The sequence below is a fragment of the Amia ocellicauda genome, chromosome 3 (assembly GCF_036373705.1).
Source record: "Amia ocellicauda isolate fAmiCal2 chromosome 3, fAmiCal2.hap1, whole genome shotgun sequence".
NCBI classification, from domain to species: domain Eukaryota; kingdom Metazoa; phylum Chordata; class Actinopteri; order Amiiformes; family Amiidae; genus Amia; species Amia ocellicauda.
Window position 1 is genome coordinate 51,480,695 of NC_089852.1, and position 22,049 is coordinate 51,502,743.

Here is a 22,049-nt window from a genome sequence, read left to right on the forward strand (position 1 = left end):
CTATTTTCACATTAGCCGCAGTCTCTCTGCACTGTGTCGGGCTGAGCTCCACACACACACTAGGGCGACCAGAGCCCAACAAACCAAATGTGGGACAAAGAGTATGTTTGTGTGGACAATGTGCGACACGTTACCAATGCTGAGAAGTAGTCTAAAATTTTGTTATGTCGTCTATCTAACTTAAAACATAAACATCTTAATATTCTCTGGCGCTCCGTGGGCAGCAAAGACGGTGACAGGTCCCCCTGCACTTGACCCAGGTGTGCGCAGTTTGATTGACATCAAGCACAGCCCCGTGATGACAGCCTTCCCTCTGTCTTCACAGCCATTGTATACAATTATTTTATTGACATTTTAGATCTGTTTCCAGTGAGATATTATTGAGTTTATATAGTGATTTTGCTGTTGTAAACATTACTGTTGCTGCTCTAGAAATAACATTCTTAATATATATATATATATATATATATATATATATATATATATATATATATATATTAAAAGCAATTATTTAATAATTGATAAAAAAATGAACCGATAAAGAGTATCGATAAGAGTAATAGTATTGATAAAATCCTAACGATACACATCCCTACTTATAAGGCAATTATATTGCAACCTGCTGGTATTACTAAAGCTTGCAATTAGCAAATTGTTAGGTCTAAAGTCAGCAAGAAAATAATCAGACTCATCCTATGATATCACCCTCTCACTGGACTTGCCATCCTCTCCATTGTGAGAAACCTGAGGGGTCTAACACAACATTATTATATTTCCAACAATGTTATCGCGATCGACCTGGGTACGCCTGTTGTAAAGCAATACGCCGATAATGTCAACATATGTATTGTTTTGTATTTTGGCACTAGAAAGCTTCCATATAAATGTTCATGTTTAATGACAATAACTGTGTATTAGACTTTATTACCTGATTAACTTGATTGTTGTTGATGTTTTATGTAAAAGTAGATCAGTGGTTTTCAAACCGTGTGCCATGAGATTTTTATCCCCTCACAAATATGATGTATTTTTTTGGCAACTTCATAAATCTTTTATCAAATCAAACTTGTGAAAATCTAACATTTAAACGTCTACTGTAGACTGTAGGAAACGTTTCATAACTAAAGTGTTGTTTGCTGACTGAATGCGCACCTGCATACGTAACGAGATTAACAAATATATAGACTTGATTGCATCTATATTTTATTTATATATTCTTTGTAAACCAAAAATGTAAGCAGTGATTCTCTTTTCTTTGTGTCTCAAAAGTTTACAACCCATTCGATCAACGTTTTTTTTTTTTTTACACCTGGGCTGATTCGGTGTACCAAAAACTATATCAAATATATCATTGATCAACGTTAAAAGTAATGAATCATATTTAATCACAAATATGAATTAATCACAAAATAATATAGTTGTCGAGTGAATACTTTCGACTGTAACAGTATTTGCGTTTGTGAGTGTAGGCATATCGTTTTTAAAAGGTGCTTTAAATCCAGTTTAAGGACTGACACTTGCTCTTGACTGAGGGCGCCTGACTCGCACACAGCAAGGAGACTGATCTGCGTCACATGGCAGGGGCGACGTGACTGGAAACAAGCCCCGCCCACCGCTAGAGCATATCTGGGCTACACTTTAAAAGCGCACCTCTCCCGGGAATGCACTCTGGTGTCTTAATAAACCACAGGGAGATGCCATCGCAAGACGACGTAAGAGACTCTGATGGTCACAATGTTAGAGGTGAGGAGCCTCAGATGTTCCTGCTTAATCTTTTCACTGGCCAAAATGGTTTAAATCGCTTTTATGGCCGTTCCGAAAGAGATTAGTCAAAGTAGCGAATTAAACAGGATGCGCCTTTTGTCGATCCGAAAGGGCATTAAAGTAACGCCAAGTAGTTATGGTGATAAGTAATAGGGAAATAGACATTTGTATAAGAAAGGTATACTGTGAGGTTAATGTCAGAAACCTGTTTCTATGTCTTGGTTTGTACTAGCAATGATAAACATTGGAATCAGGTGACTGATCTTATCTGTTGTTCCTGTCATAGAAAGTTTCCGTAAAGTATGTGCTGCCTTAAAAAGGGAACTTGCGCGATTTACTTTTGTTTCCTTTTTGTTCATTTGGATGAATAATGTCAACCTGACACTCATCTTTAAATGATTTCTGGCCTGAGGTGAAGTTTCAGATTGTTTAATATATGGATTATTATTATTAAGATATGGATTATTTCTTGTTCTGTTTTTGTCATTCCTACCCTTGTTAGGAGAGGGCCTGGGCTGCTGTGGCTGGACCTTGGTTATCCTCTCTGGTATCCTGGTGATGTTTAGCTTTCCCATTTCCATCTTCTTTTGTATCAAGGTATGCAGGTAGCAGAACAAATAAAGTAATTAACTGGTTTAACTGTCAGTTAACCGCTATAGTATGTTGTAACAATATTCAAGTTTACAAGCTATTTCTGTTTCTTTATTTCTTTATAAACAATTTTGGATTGTTCAAAACAAAAATATTTAAACTTCAATTTCTGTCTGTAAAATTTCATATATAGCAAATTGTCATTTTGTTCTATAAGGCTTTCCCAAAGATTTAGCACAAGTAATGTGCTTTTCATCGTGGTTTCTATTTTAGATTGTAAAGGAGTATGAACGGGCTGTCATATTCCGACTCGGCCGCGTCACTTCTGGAAGGGCAAAGGGGCCTGGTGAGTAAGAGGAGAATGCTGGAGCGACACCAGCATCCCCCTGACTTAATCTGCTGCTATACATCAAACACAACTACATGACCAAAAGCATTTCCCAATCTGACAAATAAGTCAAGACATAAAATAATGATACCAATTAAATAGCCATATTACAGAGTCTCCAGATCTAGTCTTCAGGAGCTTCTGCTTTTAATTCGTCTTGACCTTTTAAATGCTAACTGGCAGTGTGATTCACCGGGTCATCCTGGTTAAGCATTGCGTAACTCAACAAATTGAACCTCATACAAGGGTATGACCGGTAATGATATAAAGACCCAAAGCTGCTGGGTGTCTGCAAATTCAGGGATCCTGCGATGATAACAAGTCATGAAGCTCCAGGCAACTTTTAATTCTTGTTCTTTCCTTCCCTGTAGGTCTTTTCTTCATCTTGCCCTGCACTGACTCCTTTGTGAAAGTCGATCTGAGAACAGTGTCCTTTAATATCCCTCCACAAGAGGTACTGACTTCCCTCCGTGTATAAACACAATACATCTCCATGTCATCTTTTAGAAATTCTTCTAGAAGCTTTTTCAGGATGGCAGTATGTCAGGTAATCTAATCAAGAGCAAGGAACATTTAAGGGTGTGGAAATCCATTTTTATACACAAAGTTTAAGACTTCTAGGTCTGTAATTGTACATTAGAATGGCTGCTGTGTGCTAATGTCTCCCCGTGTTGCAGATCCTGACTAAAGACTCTGTGACTGTGGCTGTGGATGGAGTGGTCTACTTCAGAGTCCTGTCGGCCATCTCCTCAGTGATCAATGTGAGCAACGCTGACTCCTGTACCCGTCTGCTGGCTCAGACCACTCTGAGGAACGTCCTGGGCACAAAGAACCTGTCTGAGCTACTCTCTGACCGTGAGGAGATCTCCCACAGCATGCAGGTACTAAAGCAGGGCTTCTTATCAACATAATAAGCTAGTGTTGTTTTTGTTAGCAGGACTTAACCACAAACAGTGGCGTAGAAATTGATATGTACTGGACTAAGTTCTGCCTTTATCTAGCAGTATTTAGTTTATTTTGTTGTTGGTAGCAACAGCAACCTGTCTGAGCTGCTCTCTGACCATGAGGAGATCTACCACAACATGCAGGTACCAAAGCAGACCTCCATTCAAAACAATAGGTTAGTTTTCTTAGCAGAACTTGGCAGTGAGGTAGAAATGGCAATGTAGTGGTCTAAGTTTTGCCATTATCAAGCAGTCTCTTTGGTTGTTGGTAGCAACAGTTTCTCACTAGTGGGATGGATTTTGATTCAAAAATGTTGTGCAATTGCAAAATCAAAGCCAGTGAGCGATTTCATTCTGTCTCAGCATCACGTCTTTGTGCTGGGTCCAGCCAGAGGACTTAGTCCACATCACAGGCAACGTTTCCCTTGCCAGGCGACAGGGGAAAAACCCTCTGATGTGCCGGATCCAGCCTTGACAACACTCCATACCTGTATCACCACATGCCAATTTCATTGCCTTTTCCCTGGTATACAGGTTTCGGTCATAGACCTTCCACCGCCACGCAGACAAAAACTCTTCTATTGGGTTGAGGAAAGGGCAGTATGGTGAAGGCAAACATTTATGAATTGCTGGTTGATGTTGAACCACTCGTGTTTCCGGACACCATGGTGAAAGCTGACATTGTCCCAAACCACGACATAGACGGGATGCACTGCCTGCTCATGACGCTGCTGCTCACGCTCAAACAAAACATCCTGAAGACCACCCAGAAATGTAAGATGTTCAGTGTTATATGGCCCCAGGGCTGCATGATGGTGGAGAACCCCACGATTACTTATGGCTGCACAAAGGGTGACATTGCCACCACGCTGGTCAATGACTTCCACAATGGCACATTGGCCAGTTATGTTCCTGCCTCTCCTACTCCTCTTCACCAGATTTAACCCTGCTTCATCTACAAAAATGTATTCGTGGGACCTTTCCATGGAATCCAATGTACACTTGCTTCATGCGTATCCTGTTACGTTGGAAGACACGGTCAATGGTAGAAAGGCTGACACTTTTGATTCCTTCAAAGTTTACATCATGTTCAACAACTCTTTGCCACTAATTCATGTGGTAGTCTTGCAATTCTACAAAAAGGGAAAATGCACTTACCAAACATATACATATAGTAAAAATAGTAATGGACATTAGTTGAGAGAGAGAGAGAGAGAGAGAGAGAGACTGACTTTTAACTGCACTTTATTAGCAGTTAATGAAAAAGCCAATACATCAATAATCCAAGAGTGTGTGTGTGAGAGAGAGAGAGAGTGTTAGTCTGAGCAAGCATGTTTTGATATCGTTAACCAACCTAACGATAGCTAATCACTTTAATGAACTCTGTGCACTCAGAAAACTGAACACATGACTCAGTTCAGCACTATCTCGGATTAATCAGCAGTGCAGTGTGTCTGTCCATCAGAACAAACTGGACCTGATAGATCTGTGGACAATTCCTCACTGACAGATGGGCCTGTGTTTGGTTCTTGTGTCCGGATAAACAAGGAAGAGGCAGCAAAAGTAGCAAAAAATAATTATAGTCAAGCAAATGGCAGCCAGGGATAAACGTCTGTGTCAAATAACTACAGACCTAAAAGCAAGACTGTTAACTGCACTCTGGAACTGTTTTTGAAACGTATGCCCTGTACAATGAAGTGTGTGTGTTCAGCAACCTCTGATTGAATTATAATACTAGTAGCATTATTATACTATTGAGTGCTGAGTATCCTTTTCATTGTGAACATAACCAGCCTCAGACTTCCACAGTTTGCTCTTCACACTTCTTTCTGCTTTGTCTCCAGGTGACACTTGATGCTGCCACACATAGCTGGGGTATTAAGGTGGAGCGTGTCGAGATCAAGGATGTCAAGCTGCCTCTTCAGTTGCAGAGGGCCATGGCAGCTGAGGCAGAAGCTACCAGAGAGGCCAGAGCCAAGGTACAAACAGCAGACTAACATGACAATAAATACACATGCATGACTACTGTTTCTCTTTGTGGCTAAAGGCCAGGGGCCCACAAAGATGGGAGCTTTGTTTTAATCAAATGAAAATGAAATGATTTCTGTCATTTAGGAACTAGTGGTAACGAAGACCTGCACATGAATACTTGAACTTGGAATACTTATGCTGTAATTTTTAGTTTTATTTGTTTTTGTCAGTAATTTTACTTGCCAGTACTATCTTTACAAATGTCAGTTGAGCTACTGTCTCCTTGTTGGCCAGTGCTCTTCCTGCTGAGGGCCCAGACTTACAGACTCTGAACATCAGCCCCTCAGGAAGGTCTCTGCAGTGCGGTGTGTGCTGCTCTCTCACCCACCTCCTCTCTTGCTCCAGGTTATAGCAGCAGAGGGGGAGATGAATGCCTCGCGGGCCCTGAAAGAAGCCTCCCTGGTGATTGCAGAGTCTCCCTCCGCCTTGCAGCTGCGCTACCTGCAGACCCTCACCACCATCGCCAGCGAGAAGAACTCCACTATTGTCTTCCCCCTGCCTATCGACATGCTGCAGACCTTCCTGACCAAGGGGAAATACTCCCGTAGCACAACCTCAGAAATCCTCTGAGCTCCGCTTGTTTTTATTGCACTTTTTTTGTGTATTCGCAATGAATACACTAGAATTATTCTTACTGCATGTCTGCATCAATGGGATGTCATAAAAAAAAGCTTTAGAAGGGAAAGATCTTCCAGTCATATAGCATTTATTAACACGCACTCACTCTAAAATATACCCAGTGCACTGTGAATTATGTTTCAGTCAATTATAAGTCACTGCTACTGCTTTAGTTTACTTCTATATTTTGTGCAATTCCATGATATGCTAGTTACCCACAAGGTTGAATTTCTTTATTTTTAAATGATGTATGTATTGTCATTTTGAGGTGGAAATGCATAATAAAGTATATATTGTTTTTTGGTTTCATTTGTTGTTGATGTTTTTGCAATTGATGCTTGTGTCAAACATGTCCTTCAGTACTTCCAAGCACATCTATGGACACCTCAATTCCATAATATAAACATATTCAACTCCCAATAACTTTAAAATAATTTTGTGTAAATGTTTATTCATCATAATCAAAAAATAAACATAGGACAAACGTATACATGTTAATGGTTCAGTTCTGGAAAGTGCACAGTTGACATAATACAGTAAGTTTTAAGGCTGATGTGACAGTCTATAAATGGGAACTGTACTTCTGTGAAGATATGCTGGCTTCCATTAGACATTTGGAGAGTGAACATAAATTGTCATTTCATATGATGTTATGTGCTTCAAATTAAAAATGCAAGTCAGGTATATCAAGTAGCATACACAGCATGTATTTACATTTATTTCAATATTCATTGTCAGTATATATTACAATTCACAGTAAAAATAATTAAAATAATTTATAGAACTCCATTCTTATATGACTGCTTAACTTTTTCTGGCAAACAGCATTCTGGGGCCTTTGGATTCTAACCCAACGCTGACCAATTGTGGGAGTTCCCCAGCACTGCATTGTCATATTTTTCAATACATTAAATAATTTCAGTGCAATGACTGTGGTCTAATTTTCACAAGTGCATACACATATTTAAATGCTGTTGACAATGAGGCTCATGTATTCAATGAAAGCTTCCACCCAACAGCCAATCAAAATTAGATTTTTGTTAGAAGCAAGAGGGGATGGAATATTTGATCCAATCCAGGCCCAAGTGTACTCTTCACCTCTGGCAGATAAGTTGGTAAACATGGATCTGGTATTCAATGTTTTTAAACTCTGTCATATCTGTGTGTATTGTGATATCCGAAGACCAATGTAAGTAGTGGAATAGAAATATATTTCATATCAAGTATAAGGATAAGTTTGTTCCAAAGTGAGGCTGACCAGATGTCTGTTTGAAATGAAAAAGCACAAAACTTTGTTCATCTTGCTATGACGTTAAGGAGCAAGGCTGGGGAGTCATTTCCCCTTCAGGTAGGTCTGCAGCACATCAATAGGCAGGGGGAAGACGATGGTAGAGTTCTTCTCACTGGCGATGGTGGTGAGGGTCTGCAGGTAGCGCAGCTGCAGGCCGGAGGGAGACTCAGCGATCACCAGGGAGGCTTCTTTCAGGGCCCGTGAGGCATTCATCTCCCCCTCTGCTGCTATAACCTGGAGCAAGAGAGGAGGCAGGTGAGAGAGCAGCACACACCGCACTGCAGAGCCTTCCTGAGGGGCTGATGTTCAGAGTCTGTAAGTCTGAGCCCTCAGCAGGAAGAGCACTGGCCAACAAGGAGACAGTAGCTCAACTGACATTTGTAAAGATAGTACTGGCAAGTAAAATTACTGACAAAAACAAATAAAACTAAAAATTACAGCATAAGTATTCCAAGTTCAAGTATTCATGTGCAGGTCTTCGTTACCACTAGTTCCTAAATGACAGAAATCATTTCATTTTCATTTGATTAAAACAAAGCTCCCATCTTTGTGGCCTTTAGCCACAAAGAGAAACAGTAGTCATGCATGTGTATTTATTGTCATGTTAGTCTGCTGTTTGTACCTTGGCTCTGGCCTCTCTGGTAGCTTCTGCCTCAGCTGCCATAGCCCTCTGCAGCTGAACAGGCAGTTTGACATCCTTGATCTCGACACGCTCCACCTTAATACCCCAGCTATCTGTGGCGGCATCAAGTGTCACCTGGAGACAGAGCAGGAAGAAGACGTGTGAGGAGCAGTCAGTGGAAGTCTGGGGCTGGTGATGTCTACAGCAAAGAAAGATCCTCAGTGCTGTGTGACTGTACCGTTGGGCGCTTCAGTAAAGCAGACACACACACTTAAGACTGCTCTGTGGTCAGAAGGCATGCGGTGTTTGAAGCCCAAATTACAGATTAGGGCCACCATTTCTACATTCCAGATAAAGTATTCTATAAAAACTTGTTTGTCAAAAATAGCTTTCCATAAAGACATATGATTACAATGCTAGTTGTGATGAATGGTGGTCCATAATCAGAATAAACCACTTAATCTGCTGCCATTGAAATATTAATTAGCATAATGTCAGCACTTGTTAAAACTATGTTACTTGATAGAGACAAAACTTAGTCCACTACATATCCATATAACATACATGTCTTACTTACTGTTTATGGCTAAGTTCTGCTAACAAAAACAGTCAACACTAGCTTATTGTGTTGATAGGAAGCCCTGCTTTGGTACCTGCATGCTGTGGGAGATCTCCTCACGGTCAGAGAGCAGCTCAGACAGGTTCTTTGTGCCCAGGACGTTCCTCAGAGTGGTCTGAGCCAGCAGGCGGGTGGAGGAGTCAGCATTGCTCACATTGGCGACTGAGGAGATGGCCGACTGGACTCTGAAGTAGACCACTCCATCCACAGCCACAGTCACTGAGTCTTTTGTCAGGATCTGCAAATAAATGGGGAGCTATTTTGGAACCACTGAAACCATTGTAATGAATAGTAATAGGATGAGAAACCACACAATTGTTTTACATAAATGGATCGAAAATTCCTCACTATCCAGTCTTTGATAATGAGTGATGCAATGAGTTTGAAACATGAGATATTTATGATGTCTGGGGCATAGATGAGAGGTCCTGTAACAAAGCAAGGATCTTTCATATATAAATGGTTAAATATTCTTAATTGTTGATATTCTCTTAATTTGTTTTTGTGAAGAATCATTCACTCCTGAGCACAGAGCCAAAAAAGGCATCCTAGAAGAGGCAGAGCAGTCGGTACCTCTTGTGGAGGGATATCAAAGGAAACTGTTCTCATATCAACTTTCACAAAGGAGTCGGTGCAGGGCAAGATGAAGAACAGACCTACAGGGAAGCAAAGAACAGACATAAACATGAAGTTTACATTGAATCAATCTTTCCTGAATTATTATTATTGTAGTATCAGTGATTGTAGAAGTAGTAGTAGCAGTAATCTCAACAATATAACTATTATAATATTTTTAGTTTGAAAAAAAACTGTTTTGTATTTAATGCCTGTGACAATCATTACAAAATACAGAGGTTCAATAATGTGCTTAATTTATGATATAGTAAATGGTTACATGTATCTGTGGCCTTCAAATGTTCACAGCTCCAGCTGTGGTATACAATATCAAGCCTTAAAATAGGAAAGGATTGTTGAAGAAAATAAAAAAATCCACCACAAAGGTGTCTGAAAGATATTAGTCAGTATTGAGCTCCTCTTCTGGGTTTGAGGTTATAGATCTGTAAGGACTGTGATTAAGCTCCCTTCTCGACATGAATACCCAAGGGAATGTTGGTGTTGTCTCTTACTCACCCGGCCCCTTCGCCTTTCTGGAGGTGATGCGCCCCAGTCGGAATATGACAGCCCGTTCATACTCCTGTACAATCTGAAACAATAAGGCAATGTGCATTAGGCATCATTGTTCTGAATAAGCCAAGGCAGAACCTTTAAAAGAAAGTTACAGTCTTTCCTTACTGCTATGTGCTCCTACAGCTAAAACGTTCAAGTTCTTGTGAACAAAAGTCGCTATGTAACTTAGTTGTTGTGTGATTAAAATACATACAATTCACATGCACAGCTATGAAATTGTTACCAGAGAGAATGAGACCTAATGGGATTCCGTGCAGCCACCGTACCTTTATACACAAGAAGAGGGAGATGGGGAAAGTCAAAACCACAAAGAGACCGGAGAGGATAACCAAGACCCAGCCGCAGCAGCCCAGACCACCATGATGATCTTCTAAGGGCAAAAACCAAAAACCAAAAAAAGAGAAAAGTAAAATGGTGGCTATGAATCCTAATTTTTTTAAATGCTATCTGTAAATTCCGACTACTCACAGTGAGGTATCACTGCCGCCCTCCCCCTGTCAGTTTTACTCCCACACTTCGGCCTGTAGAAAATTAGGTTTCAATGTCCTTTTTTCCAGGCTCATGTATGAGGAAGAAGGGGCTTTTGAGTGGGGAAGGCCTAGGCCACATTGGAGCATAATTTACACAAATGGGTAGTAGGGGAAAACAGGATAAAGCATTGACTGTCCCGAAATGTGGGTGTGTAGATGTTTAAGATTAATAGTATTCTCAAAGTATTATTATTATTATGGATATTATTTAACAAAACATTATTTGTTTTCCCGATTAGTACTGAATTTGAACTATTTTACTTTTTTAACACAGCATCAATGAGACTATGTAACAGAATTTAAATTATAAAGTAGTTATATATAATAGTCTAATTGGATTATTTTGAAACTGGGCAGAAATGCAGACAAAGCATAAACTGCAATATGTCAGCAAAGTACAGTGAACCAAAACTTTGATAAAGTTATCGGGACAGTATCTTTCCGAGAGCCACCTGACTAGATTACAGTGTAGAAATTTCAGGAATGCGACTCATGAGTGGGTTTCGTCTTTTCATATTAGAAGCACACTTTGGTCAGACTTTGGAATTTGGAGGAAAAAGACTAAATGAACTGTTCAAATTTAAAGCCCTCAGCTACATTATTAATATTTAACACATGATCAGTATACCCCATTTCTTGATAACAGAGAGCCTTAGGCCTACTTCATAGACAGTTAATATGAGTGGAAAGAAGATCTTTAAATATTACTGTGTGCTGTGGAACCTGCAGTGAAATAATGATCAACAGACTTAGATTAAACCTTTAATACACCAAAGCACCAACCAGGGCTATGGGCAGGTTTCCAGCTCACTACTGCTTATGAAAAAACATTGTGAGATCAAGAAGCTTCGATTGTTAATGTTGTTTTCTATAGGTTGCTATAAAATGAAATGAAATGAAAATAAAAGAAGCATATACATAAACCATAGAGACCATATTTTAAACATTCCATTGCATAATACTGAATGCCGTTTCTAAGAAAGCTGTGGACATTGGTCCCAAAGCCAGATGGTTTTGTATACCTAAGGCCTTTATATGTATAATGGATAAACAGTAGCTTCCTCAGAAGATCAAATCCAATCAGCCCTATTCTGAGACTGCCATAAACTTTCTCACACAATTTTCTTATTCATTATCAATTTTCAGAAATTATCTTTCCATAGTTCACTTGTGTCCCAAGGTAATCAGCCTGCATTTCAAACTTCAATGTATGCATATATATATATATATATATATATATATATATATATATATAGAGAGAGAGAGAGAGAGAGAGAGAGAGAGAGAGAGAGAGAGAGAGAGAGTGAGAGTGAAAGATAGATATATTTAGATGATCAAAACTTTTTTGGATAATCATTTCAATGTATACAAAACCAGGAATACATACATTCCCATGCCTATGCCATGTATGTGATGCTAAGGAGAAATCAGTGAAATGTTAATGAGCTTGGAAATAGGTACTGGTTGTCTACATACCAGCTTATATGGATTGAGTAATATAGACATATACCAGGTCAAAGGATCCACTATCTTAATTTCACATTGAAACCTAATTTCTTTATTTACTTGACTGAACCAATGAAGTATTATTTCCAGCTTTAAAGTAGATGGTATTTTAAAGAGATGTACAAGACTGTAGGCCATCAGAACAGTCATATTTTTTAGAATTGCAGAAGGACCAGGCTATAGCTGGGATGCTAATTTCTTGGAGAAATGTGTTGAAAAGATATGAACTGTATTCAAACATTAATCCATGTGCATTAATCTATTAATCTGGTACACTCTGCCCTTGTGTGTTCCAGTGCTGCTGTGGAGGACAAAGTATAATACAGTTTGCTCTTATTTTGTTCTGTTTTGACATCATCTCCAATCAGTGAAATAAATGGGAGTTCAACCGAAACGTTACTAGACAGTAGTGAAAGAGGTAATGTGGTATTGCATATTGTGTCTGAACAGTTCAATCAAATGGAAAAAGGAGTGTAAAAAGAGAAGCCAATTTGTTCTATGGCATGTTTAAAAATAAAAATAAAAACATTAAATAAAGAGCAGCATGATCTTCTTCACAACATTTTGTTTTGTGTATGCATGTTACAGATTAAATAAATTGCTGACAGTTCTGCTATCCTGCATCAGGCAGATAAATGTGAAGTATGTACAATTCCTAGACCTTTCAAACGGTTACTATTAAGAATGCAGTGAAGATAATGAGCAAAGGAAGGATGTATAGTAACCCAAAGCACTTACCTATTAAATCCTGTTTGCTGTGCATTTCAACACTGCTTTGTGTTTCCATTTCCATATGTTTTTTTGAGTTACTTCTGTTAGGAATGAGGGAGTGGTGAGCTTTTAATGGTTAGCCTAGGGCAATTTCAGCAGTGGGCAGGACCTGTTTTCAGTCATCGTAGCATGTAAATATTTGACAGGAAAACAGATAAGTGACGTAGTGGTAATGTGACAGAGAGGTGAGAAGTATCAGGATTATGTTAAATATGCTGATGAGGTGCTCATGTGCCGCAGCTGTGTTGTCTGCTCCCTCGCTAACGGGCTGCGGACTCACGGCTGCGGGCAACGAGCACCGAGGCGACTGTGACGTCAGCGGCAGCTGTGCCTTGTCTATTTAATCCCTCTCCCTCCCCGACGGAGGCAGCTGACCGACGAGAAGGAGGACTGACTGCCCGGAGCCCCCTGTTTTGCGTGGACGTTTTGTTTTTGTTTTTGTTTTTGTGTTTTGTTTTGTTTCCCGTGCACTATTATAAAGCCCGGACACCACCGGAACCCGAGACTCTCTCCCTCCTTGTGTCCGGCTTTTACATACACTAACAAAAATAAATTATTGTCATTTAATTTTACTTAGTACAATTAAAACATTGTACTTGCATATTACTGCAAATTACTATTATTTAATTTTCATTATTGCAAATGTACTTGGATTTATTAGCTCTTTCAAGATTGAAGTTGATAACTTGAACTTCTTATCCGCCAATAATTGAAATGCATTGTTGCTTTTTTAAGTCATTTATCTTACTGAGCATAAGTAATATATTTACTAACATATTACATTACTAGAAATTGCTCACAAATATTGTACATTTCTAAGAATTTCTTGTTTCAGAATTTATTACTACTTTTCAGGAATTGTATTTATTGATTTAAGACAAAAGTGTGTGTTTTAAGTGTGCCTCACTGCACATGTCAATCATACATTGAAGGAGACTGATATACAACTGTGGAGCACAATAGCAGTTACCACAAGCAGCAGTGGTGGGAGTCCTGGGGGAATCAGATGGGAGTCCTGGGGGAATGAAAAAACTGTAATGATAGTGTAAAAAAATACAGGTATATAAGAACAAAACAGTTGAATCGCAGCTCCACAACAAATGCTATTCCAATTTAAACAGACATGTCCGAAGGTGAGTTCAAAAGGTGATAAGAGACTATACATTTCTAATGCTCCTAGGCAATATGTTTGGCCACTATGGAGCTAGGAATGGGAAAGAGGGAATCTGAGCTGTTGGAGAGATATGGCCCAACAACTTGTATGGGAGGATGGAGAAGGTGAGAGGGGATATAGAGAATGACAGGAAGTAGCAAGGAGCTGCATGGTGAATAGAGCAATGTCTAAGGACAAGGGCCTTGAACTGAATATGGGCAGCAATAGGAAGCCAGTGTTACATTTAAAAAAAGAGGACCTAGCATGATGGGAAGAGGGGCAAGGAAGTGAATCCAGCAATATATGATGATGCCAACAAAAACTAATTTATTTTATTTTATTTTAATTATTTTATTTTAAGTGCAAGGAAAAACAAAATGATGGGAAATCTTTTGTATTAGCATGAATGTTTTGTAACCATACATGTCAATTTATTAAATACATTAACTGATTTATGATATTTAAATTTTAATTAAGACTAAAGTTCATTATTAAGTGTTTACAATAATGTACTAGAGGAAGATACAAAATATTAATAATGTAAATACAAAAGACCTTGTATCATGAAGGGATGATTTTCCTTTAAGTCTTATCATATTAGGAAAGAATAGCAATCATTTACAAAGGGTGTAGGCCTATAGGGGTATTTTTCCAAATGGAAACACGAGATAGGAGATAAAGTGCCTAAGATTGTATTCATTTTTTTATTATCATATGACATGCTGAACTGATAACCTCAGCTGCATGTGTAATGACTAATGCACAATCCCACTACACCTTTTTTCCATTCCCCACGTGACAGTCACATGCCATTTAGACACATTCTGCTCCACTTTCTAAAATGTGATTTTTTTTAGGAAGTGAATTCTTCATTTCTTTGCTTAACAGCCTGCATAACATAACAAGCATAACAAGATCAGTGGTCAGTGTTGACTTGTGTCCAATCTCTCATAAGTCTATTTCTTGTTTCACTTCAGATTAAAAAATAAATAAACAATAATACAATAATACTAATATACTGTGCAATACTAAGACTAATAATAATAACTAAATTAATAAATATAATCTTTAACCAACAGGAATTTATACAAACAAAAATATATTACGGCAGAGTTATTAATCTATTTAAACTATATATTTTTTCAGCAGTTGCATTTCAGGGCCACTGTAAAGTTACAATATCTCATGTCAATATTTCTGGAAACCTAAATCTAAAGATTTGTACATAGTTGAATTTCTAAAGTATTAAAGAAGAATCAAAGTATGCATCTTTCAGAGACAAGTTAGACATTGCTTAATCAGGGCAAGGGGCATCAGATTTGAAAATGGCGTCAACTCTACATAGTTTCCTAAATTACTGATTGTTCTTATCAATGCCAGCATCAAGAGGGGGAGGGGGGTGAGAGATATTCAGAATAGACACACTCCCTCAGGACAATTCACATATTACTACCCGCCCGCTCCAGCTCATCCAGAACTCTGAGGCTCATCTGGTATTCTGTCTGCCCCGATTCGCACATGCTACTCCACTGCTCCGTTCCCTCCACTGGCTCCCGATACCGGCACGTATTCAGTTCAAGACATTGACCCTCACCTACCGCTGACTCAACCACACTGCACCAAGCTACCTTCAGACACTCGTCTCTCCATACATCCCCTCCAGACCACTGTGCTCTTCCGGTGCCAGAAGACTAACTCTGCCTCCTCTCCACTCCCCTTCCTCCAGAGCCGCTCCTTCTCATCCCTGGCCCCTTAGTGGTGGAAAGACCTTCCCACTGAAGTCAAAACAGCAGAGTCTCTCACCTCATTCCAGCGCTTACTCAAATCGATAGGTTGCCAATGCAACCTCGGTTATCTGAAAAAGGAAGCACTGCCCAAGGGGGAGGGGTTTCTGCGCACTTCCGTAGGAACCCGATCAAAACGTCACTCTACCCTGCGCTCTTCATTCAGAACAGGTCCCTTCCCACATGCTGTTCTATAAAACGTGACGTCAGCGCAGGTTCGTCCTCTTTTGCCAGAAGCCAGGACTCCCGCACAACCTTGCAACCCTTGGGCAGTGCTTCCTTTTTCAGATAACCAGGGGTTGGATATGCAACCTATCATTATCTTAAGTCGGAAGCACTGCCCAAGAGGGAGGGGTTACTGTATAACAAAACTGTTGCAAGGGAGGAGGCAACGAGCTGATAAGGGAGACTGCCCCGAGGTGCACCGCTAGGGGGCCTCGGCAACACAACTCCAGACAGTAACCTCAGGGGTCCCGTAGGGCCGCACCTGAGTTGTCCAGGAGCGAGGACCATAGTCACGCTCTACCGGGAACTGTCTGCAATCAGCATATACAAAGCAGGGCTACAGAGGTTAACTCTTACGCCCTCCGCTTACAAGAGCAAGGCCGGCTGCTCTACTAGTGCAGCTAGGAGCGAGGCCGTAATCTACTTGCACAATGTCTGGCGTGGGCAATCAAGCACTTGTGCGGCCTCCGCGCCATATCATGGCAGTGGAACCCTGATCCAATAGGAGCGGGGCCACAGACCCAATTAGAAAAATACAATATAATACATAGCTGGCTAGTCAACAGAGTAGCCGAGCTGAACAATATACAATATATACATATCACGTGACAGCAAGACCTTCATGCTGTTAGCGCGCAGCACAAGAGCATCCAACTCAACTAAACAGTACAGAGTGGAAGAGCTCCATTGTGCGGACAATTTAGATTTCGTACAAATGAACTACACTCACCTAAAGGATTATTAGGAACACCTGTTCAATTTCTCATTAATGCAATTATCTAACCAACCAATCACATGGCAGTAGCTTCAATGCATTTAGGGGTGTGGTCCTGGTCAAGACAATCTCCTGAACTCCAAACTGAATGTCTGAATGGGAAAGAAAGGTGATTTAAGCAATTTTGAGCGTGCCATGGTTGTTGGTGCCAGACGGGCCGGTCTGAGTATTTCACAATCTGCTCAGTTACTGGGATTTTCACGCACAACCATTTCTAGGGTTTACAAAGAATGGTGTGAAAAGGGAAAAACATCCAGTATGCGGCAGTCCTGTGGGCGAAAATGCCTTGTTGATGCTAGAGGTCAGAGGAGAATGGGCCGACTGATTCAAGCTGATTGAAGAGCAACTTTGACTGAAATAACCACTCGTTACAACCGAGGTATGCAGCAAAGCATTTGTGAAGCCACAACACGTACAACCTTGAGGCGGATGGGCTACAACAGCAGAAGACCCCACCGGGTACCACTCATCTCCACTACAAATAGGAAAAAGAGGCTACAATTTGCACAAGCTCACCAAAATTGGACAGTTGAAGACTGGAAAAATGTTGCCTGGTCTGATGAGTCTCGATTTCTGTTGAGACATTCAGATGGTAGAGTCAGAATTTGGCGTAAACAGAATGAGAACATGGATCCATCATGCCTTGTTACCACTGTGCAGGCTGGTGGTGGTGGTGTAATGGTGTGGGGGATGTTTTCTTGGCACACTTTAGGCCCCTTAGTGCCAATTGGGCATCGTTTAAATGCCACGGCCTACCTGAGCATTGTTTCTGACCATGTCCATCCCTTTATGACCACCATGTACCCATCCTCTGATGGCTACTTCCAGCAGGATAATGCACCATGTCACAAAGGTCGAATCATTTCAAATTGGTTTCTTGAACATGACAATGAGTTCACTGTACTAAACTGGCCCCCACAGTCACCAGATCTCAACCCAATAGAGCATCTTTGGGATGTGGTGGAACGGGAGCTTCGTGCCCTGGATGTGCATCCCACAAATCTTATCCTATCAATATGGGCCAACATTTCTAAAGAATGCTTTCAGCACCTTGTTGAATCAATGCCACGTAGAATTAAGGCAGTTCTGAAGGCGAAAGGGGGTCAAACACAGTATTAGTATGGTGTTCCTAATAATCCTTTAGGTGAGTGTATATACACCACGGGGCACAGGAACAAACTCATGCACCGCCCATGGAACACAGGAGCAGTTGACACCTGTTGGTTAGACCGGCTAACGCAGGGCAACTACAGCTCTTACCATGTGAATAAATGAACTATGTACACAGCGGGGCACTGGAGAACTCAAGTGCCCTCCGCTGGAGGACAACAAACAGCAGTGGGCCACAGACCTGCTGACCCAAGCTGCAGCCACACAAATGTCTGTCAAGGAGGCACCTTGAAAAAGGGCCCATGATGTGGCAACTCCTCGAGTCGAGTGGGCCACCAGGTGATCAGGCACCGGGGTTCCGGTGGACTCGTAGGCCATGATAATGGTGTCCACAATCCAATGCGAGAGGCGCTGCTTTAAAAGCGCCTGGCCCTGTGTCCACGCTCCATAAGACAACAAACAGTTGAGCGCCGAATGTCATTAGTGCGTTCCAAATAGCACCTGAGGGCCCGCACAGGGCAGAGCAGGTGAAGCCGACTCTCTTGCTCTGAAGCGAAGGGAGGAGCATGAAAAGCCATCAACTCAATAGGCCTGTTGACATGAAATGGAGACAGCACTTTTGGGAGGAACGCAGGGTTAGGCCGTAGCGTGACCCTGGAGCCATCTCCCGCAAAACGGACACACGATGGGTGTACGGACAGGGCGTGTAACTTGCTCACGCGTTTTGCAGAGGTGATTGCCAGCAAAAACGCAGTCTTAAGTGACAACAGCTTCAGCTCAGCTGAGTTCAATGGCTCAAATGGGGCTTGGGAAAGTGCGTCCAGCACTACATCAAGGCGCCATGCGGGCAGTGAAAGGGTTCGAGGAGACCGTAGCCATCGAGCTCCCTTTTAAGAACAACGCAGCCAGAAAATGAGACCCAGGAGGCTCGGTATCGATCCGAACATGACATGCAGAGATGGCCGCCAGATACACTTTGAGCGTGGACGGGGACTTGCCCTGGTCCAACAGCTCTTGTAGAAATTGCAATATGACCCTGATGGTGCAATTAATTGGGTCTTGACTGCCGTCTTGGCACCAGGTGCTAAACGTCCGCCAGCGGTAGGAATACTGTGACCTCGTAGAGGGAGCTCTCGCCGACTGAATAGTGGCAACTACCGCGTCCGACAGACCCCAGGCAATCAATCGCAACCGCTCAGGGGCCAGGCCCAGACCTGAAGGAGGCCCGGATTGGGGTGCCAAAGCGTACACTGCATCTGGGACAACAAGTCCGCTCTCTCTGGGAGCTGCCAAGGCTCTCCGTGGAGGAGGGCGATCAGGTCTGGGAAGCCACCATGGGGCTATCCGCAGAACTGTCGCTCGTTCTTTCCTGACCTTCTCCAGGACCACCGGGAGAAAGGGGAATGGTGGGAACACGTAAAGGAGACAGCGCAGCCACTTGTGGGCTAGCACGTCGATTCCTAGGGTTCCTGAGCGGTCTCGGACAGAGAACCATAGTGGGCAGTGTGTGGACTCTGCTGAGGCAAAGAGATCCACGTCCGCCCTGCCAAACCGGCACCACAGTTGTTGTTCCACAAGCGGGTGGAAGTGCCATTCTGAGACCGGGGGGCAGAGGTTGCTGGAACACCTCAGGGGCGGGGCTCGGGTGGTGGAGGAGGTGGGGTTGGGACGGGTCCCCTCCTACCACGAGCTGCCGTGGGCCGCCGGGGGTAGTGCCCCCACACTACCGGATCGCCCCCACTTTTCACGTCTCCCTCTTGAAGCCGGTGGTGTCAGATCCCTCGACTGCTCCTGCTCAGCCGGCCTCTTCTCCTGCTCCTTCTCCTCCACCTCCTCTGGATCTGGCTGACAGCCCTGCTTATGTGGTGCACTCCCTGCTCCACACCTGTTGCCTCTGGGGGAGACTGCAGTACCTGGTGGACTGGGAGGGTTACGGTCCAGAGGAGTGCTCCTGGGTTCCGGCCTCCGATGTGCTCGACCCCTCACTCATTGCTGACTTCCATTATACCAATCCCTCTGCACATGCTCCTCGGCCCTATGGCCGTCCCCGCTGTGTCCTGCCCGGTTCGGCTACGACCAATTGTGGAGGGGAGGTACTGTCACGGCACCATCTAGCACTTCCACTTTTCCTCACTAGATGTCACCATCAACCCTTCTTACCAGTCACTTCCCCCAGCTCCCTTCAATCAACATTCCTGATGTAGCGTTATGTTGGGTGTATTTGGATAAGAGCATTTGGGCTCTGAGCTGAAGCACTGATCTAAAGAAAACCTCTCCCCCCCAAAGTTATCAGATTCCCTTAGCTCATCAGCTTGGAACTGGTTTGCATCAAAGTGACAGTTTTGGGGAGGATGGCACCAAGAAGAGGCCAGTTTGGAATTCTGCTATGAGATGTCTGGAGAAAGGGGCCTGTAGGTGATTAAAACTCTTTGAAGTGGACGAGAGCCGAAATCCCGACATAGAGCTACGAACCCGGGCCAACCGGCATTTCCAAAAGATGGCATGGATTGACATCAGTCATAAATCAAGCCCCCCTCCAATAGGACACTGGGGGCTGAAACCGAAATCCAATCTCAAGAACTCAGGAACCAATCACCTATTGATCTGACAGACTATAAGGAACAGTGGACAGTCAGTCTCTCTCTCTCTCTCACCTGAACCAGTAACTCACTGCCACAGCTCAACCTGTAGCTCTGTTGCCAGAACCGGAACCAGAAACCAACCAAGTCTTTGCCGGCAACAGAAGAGTTAAACTGGGAGAAGGAGATTGAGCCGTAAGAAGAATTATTTTAAAGGACTTTATTAAATAAAGAACTTTACAGACTGCGCTGCCCGCCTGTGCCCACCTGATCAGTGGAGTTTTACAGCTGGACAATTGACTAAGTCGACTCTATATGAACGTGTCAGTCATTTAAATAGCTTTTTGAGTCTTAAGAAACTTGACCCTTGGAACGAACAGGGCCCTGCTTTCCTCAAAGACTTTGTCTTCAAATAAGTACGGTGAGAGACCCTGCTTGCCAAGAAGATTTTGTGCACAACCTTGGAGCCTTCAAACCAGTGGAAAATCTGTTTGGAAACAACTCTACTTTCGCGAAACCCCAACTTCCAGGTGCATCGACTGAGTGGAAGTTCTTGGACAAAGCCGAACCGGACTGCCTTTGTTCCAAACCACACGGACCTCGTGCCGTGTGCTGTTATCTGAGCCCGAAGACAGAGAGGCCTCTCTGCGACGAAGTTCAGATAAGTTTAACAGTTTGGAGTTCATGATTCATGACATTTGAGAAATCAATTAGAAATGTTAATCTGTGATTCATAACTCTAGAATGTGTAATATCATTTAGTTTTCTTAAATATAAATGTGTGTTGCATTAAACTGTTTTGTTGATAATTTTAGAAATAAAATCTGTCAACGCCAAGAAATATCTTCTCATTCCTGTTTAACTGTTTAGTCTGAAATTGACACAAGTTAATAGACATTAGATTATTGGTGGCCCTGCCTATCCTTAATCATTGAATAATAATCAGTTAAGGGAAATTGTGGTAACAAGTAATGATAGGATCTTTCTCGGCACCTAAACGTGAATGAGACTGATATATATATAACGAGAAGTTACCTGACATAAATACTAACCTGCGTAGTTATTTAATGTCTGACTAATAATACTAACGAGAGACTCCCCTTCGTCTTACTAATGTAGTCAATGTGTTTATAACCTTTTTTGTTTAACGATTTGTGTTATCATATGCGATCCCATGGTCTTTGATTTGGTCACGGAAGTGATTTGTCTTTGATTTGTTGATCTAGAGTTGAATTTTAATTAGTTTTTCCCTTTTGTATAATTAGTGTAGTGCTACATTTAGTCTTTGTTTTGAATAAATTTGACAATTTATATCTTTGGAATTGGTGTCTGTGTCCAATTATTACAGAAATTGAGTTCTACAAGATTCCAGAATTCGTGATAAGGTGATACTATAAATTCATTTCTTTAATTGAAATTTATAAGTGTACCTTACGCTACATAATTGGTGCCCCGTGTGAGGAATCTTAGACTAAAAAGAACTAATTTCTGTAATAGTTATTGGATAGCTTGTCCAGAAAGAAAACTTTTGTAGGCACGATACACTGTTTGTACTCTAGA

At 41.8% G+C, this 22,049-nt stretch overlaps 2 protein-coding genes across 3 annotated transcripts; one reads left to right on the forward strand and one right to left on the reverse strand.

The window, feature by feature from the left end:
- Positions 1 to 1,621: 1,621 nt before the first annotated feature.
- On the forward strand, positions 1,622 to 6,645 carry LOC136746965 (stomatin). Its single transcript, XM_066699881.1, has 7 exons — positions 1,622 to 1,743; positions 2,267 to 2,361; positions 2,629 to 2,701; positions 3,115 to 3,197; positions 3,421 to 3,624; positions 5,532 to 5,666; positions 6,064 to 6,645. Exons 1-7 carry the CDS (start codon positions 1,662 to 1,664, stop codon positions 6,286 to 6,288), a joined length of 897 nt encoding a protein of 298 aa, XP_066555978.1. The 5' UTR covers positions 1,622 to 1,661; the 3' UTR covers positions 6,289 to 6,645.
- A 111-nt stretch (positions 6,646 to 6,756) lies between these two features.
- Positions 6,757 to 13,005, reverse strand: LOC136746966 (stomatin). Of its 2 annotated transcripts, none has more exons than XM_066699883.1 (7): positions 12,831 to 13,005; positions 10,323 to 10,423; positions 10,000 to 10,072; positions 9,442 to 9,524; positions 8,903 to 9,106; positions 8,250 to 8,384; positions 6,757 to 7,861 (listed from the first exon to the last, which is right to left on the reverse strand). In XM_066699883.1, the coding sequence occupies exons 1-7, from the start codon at positions 12,883 to 12,885 to the stop codon at positions 7,670 to 7,672; spliced, it is 843 nt and encodes a 280-aa protein (XP_066555980.1). In that variant the 5' UTR covers positions 12,886 to 13,005; the 3' UTR covers positions 6,757 to 7,669. The 2 variants fall into 2 exon arrangements, with proteins under 2 accessions (XP_066555980.1, XP_066555979.1); XM_066699882.1 differs by having other exon boundaries at positions 10,323 to 10,426; positions 12,831 to 13,002.
- Between the last annotated feature and the right edge of the window lie 9,044 nt (positions 13,006 to 22,049).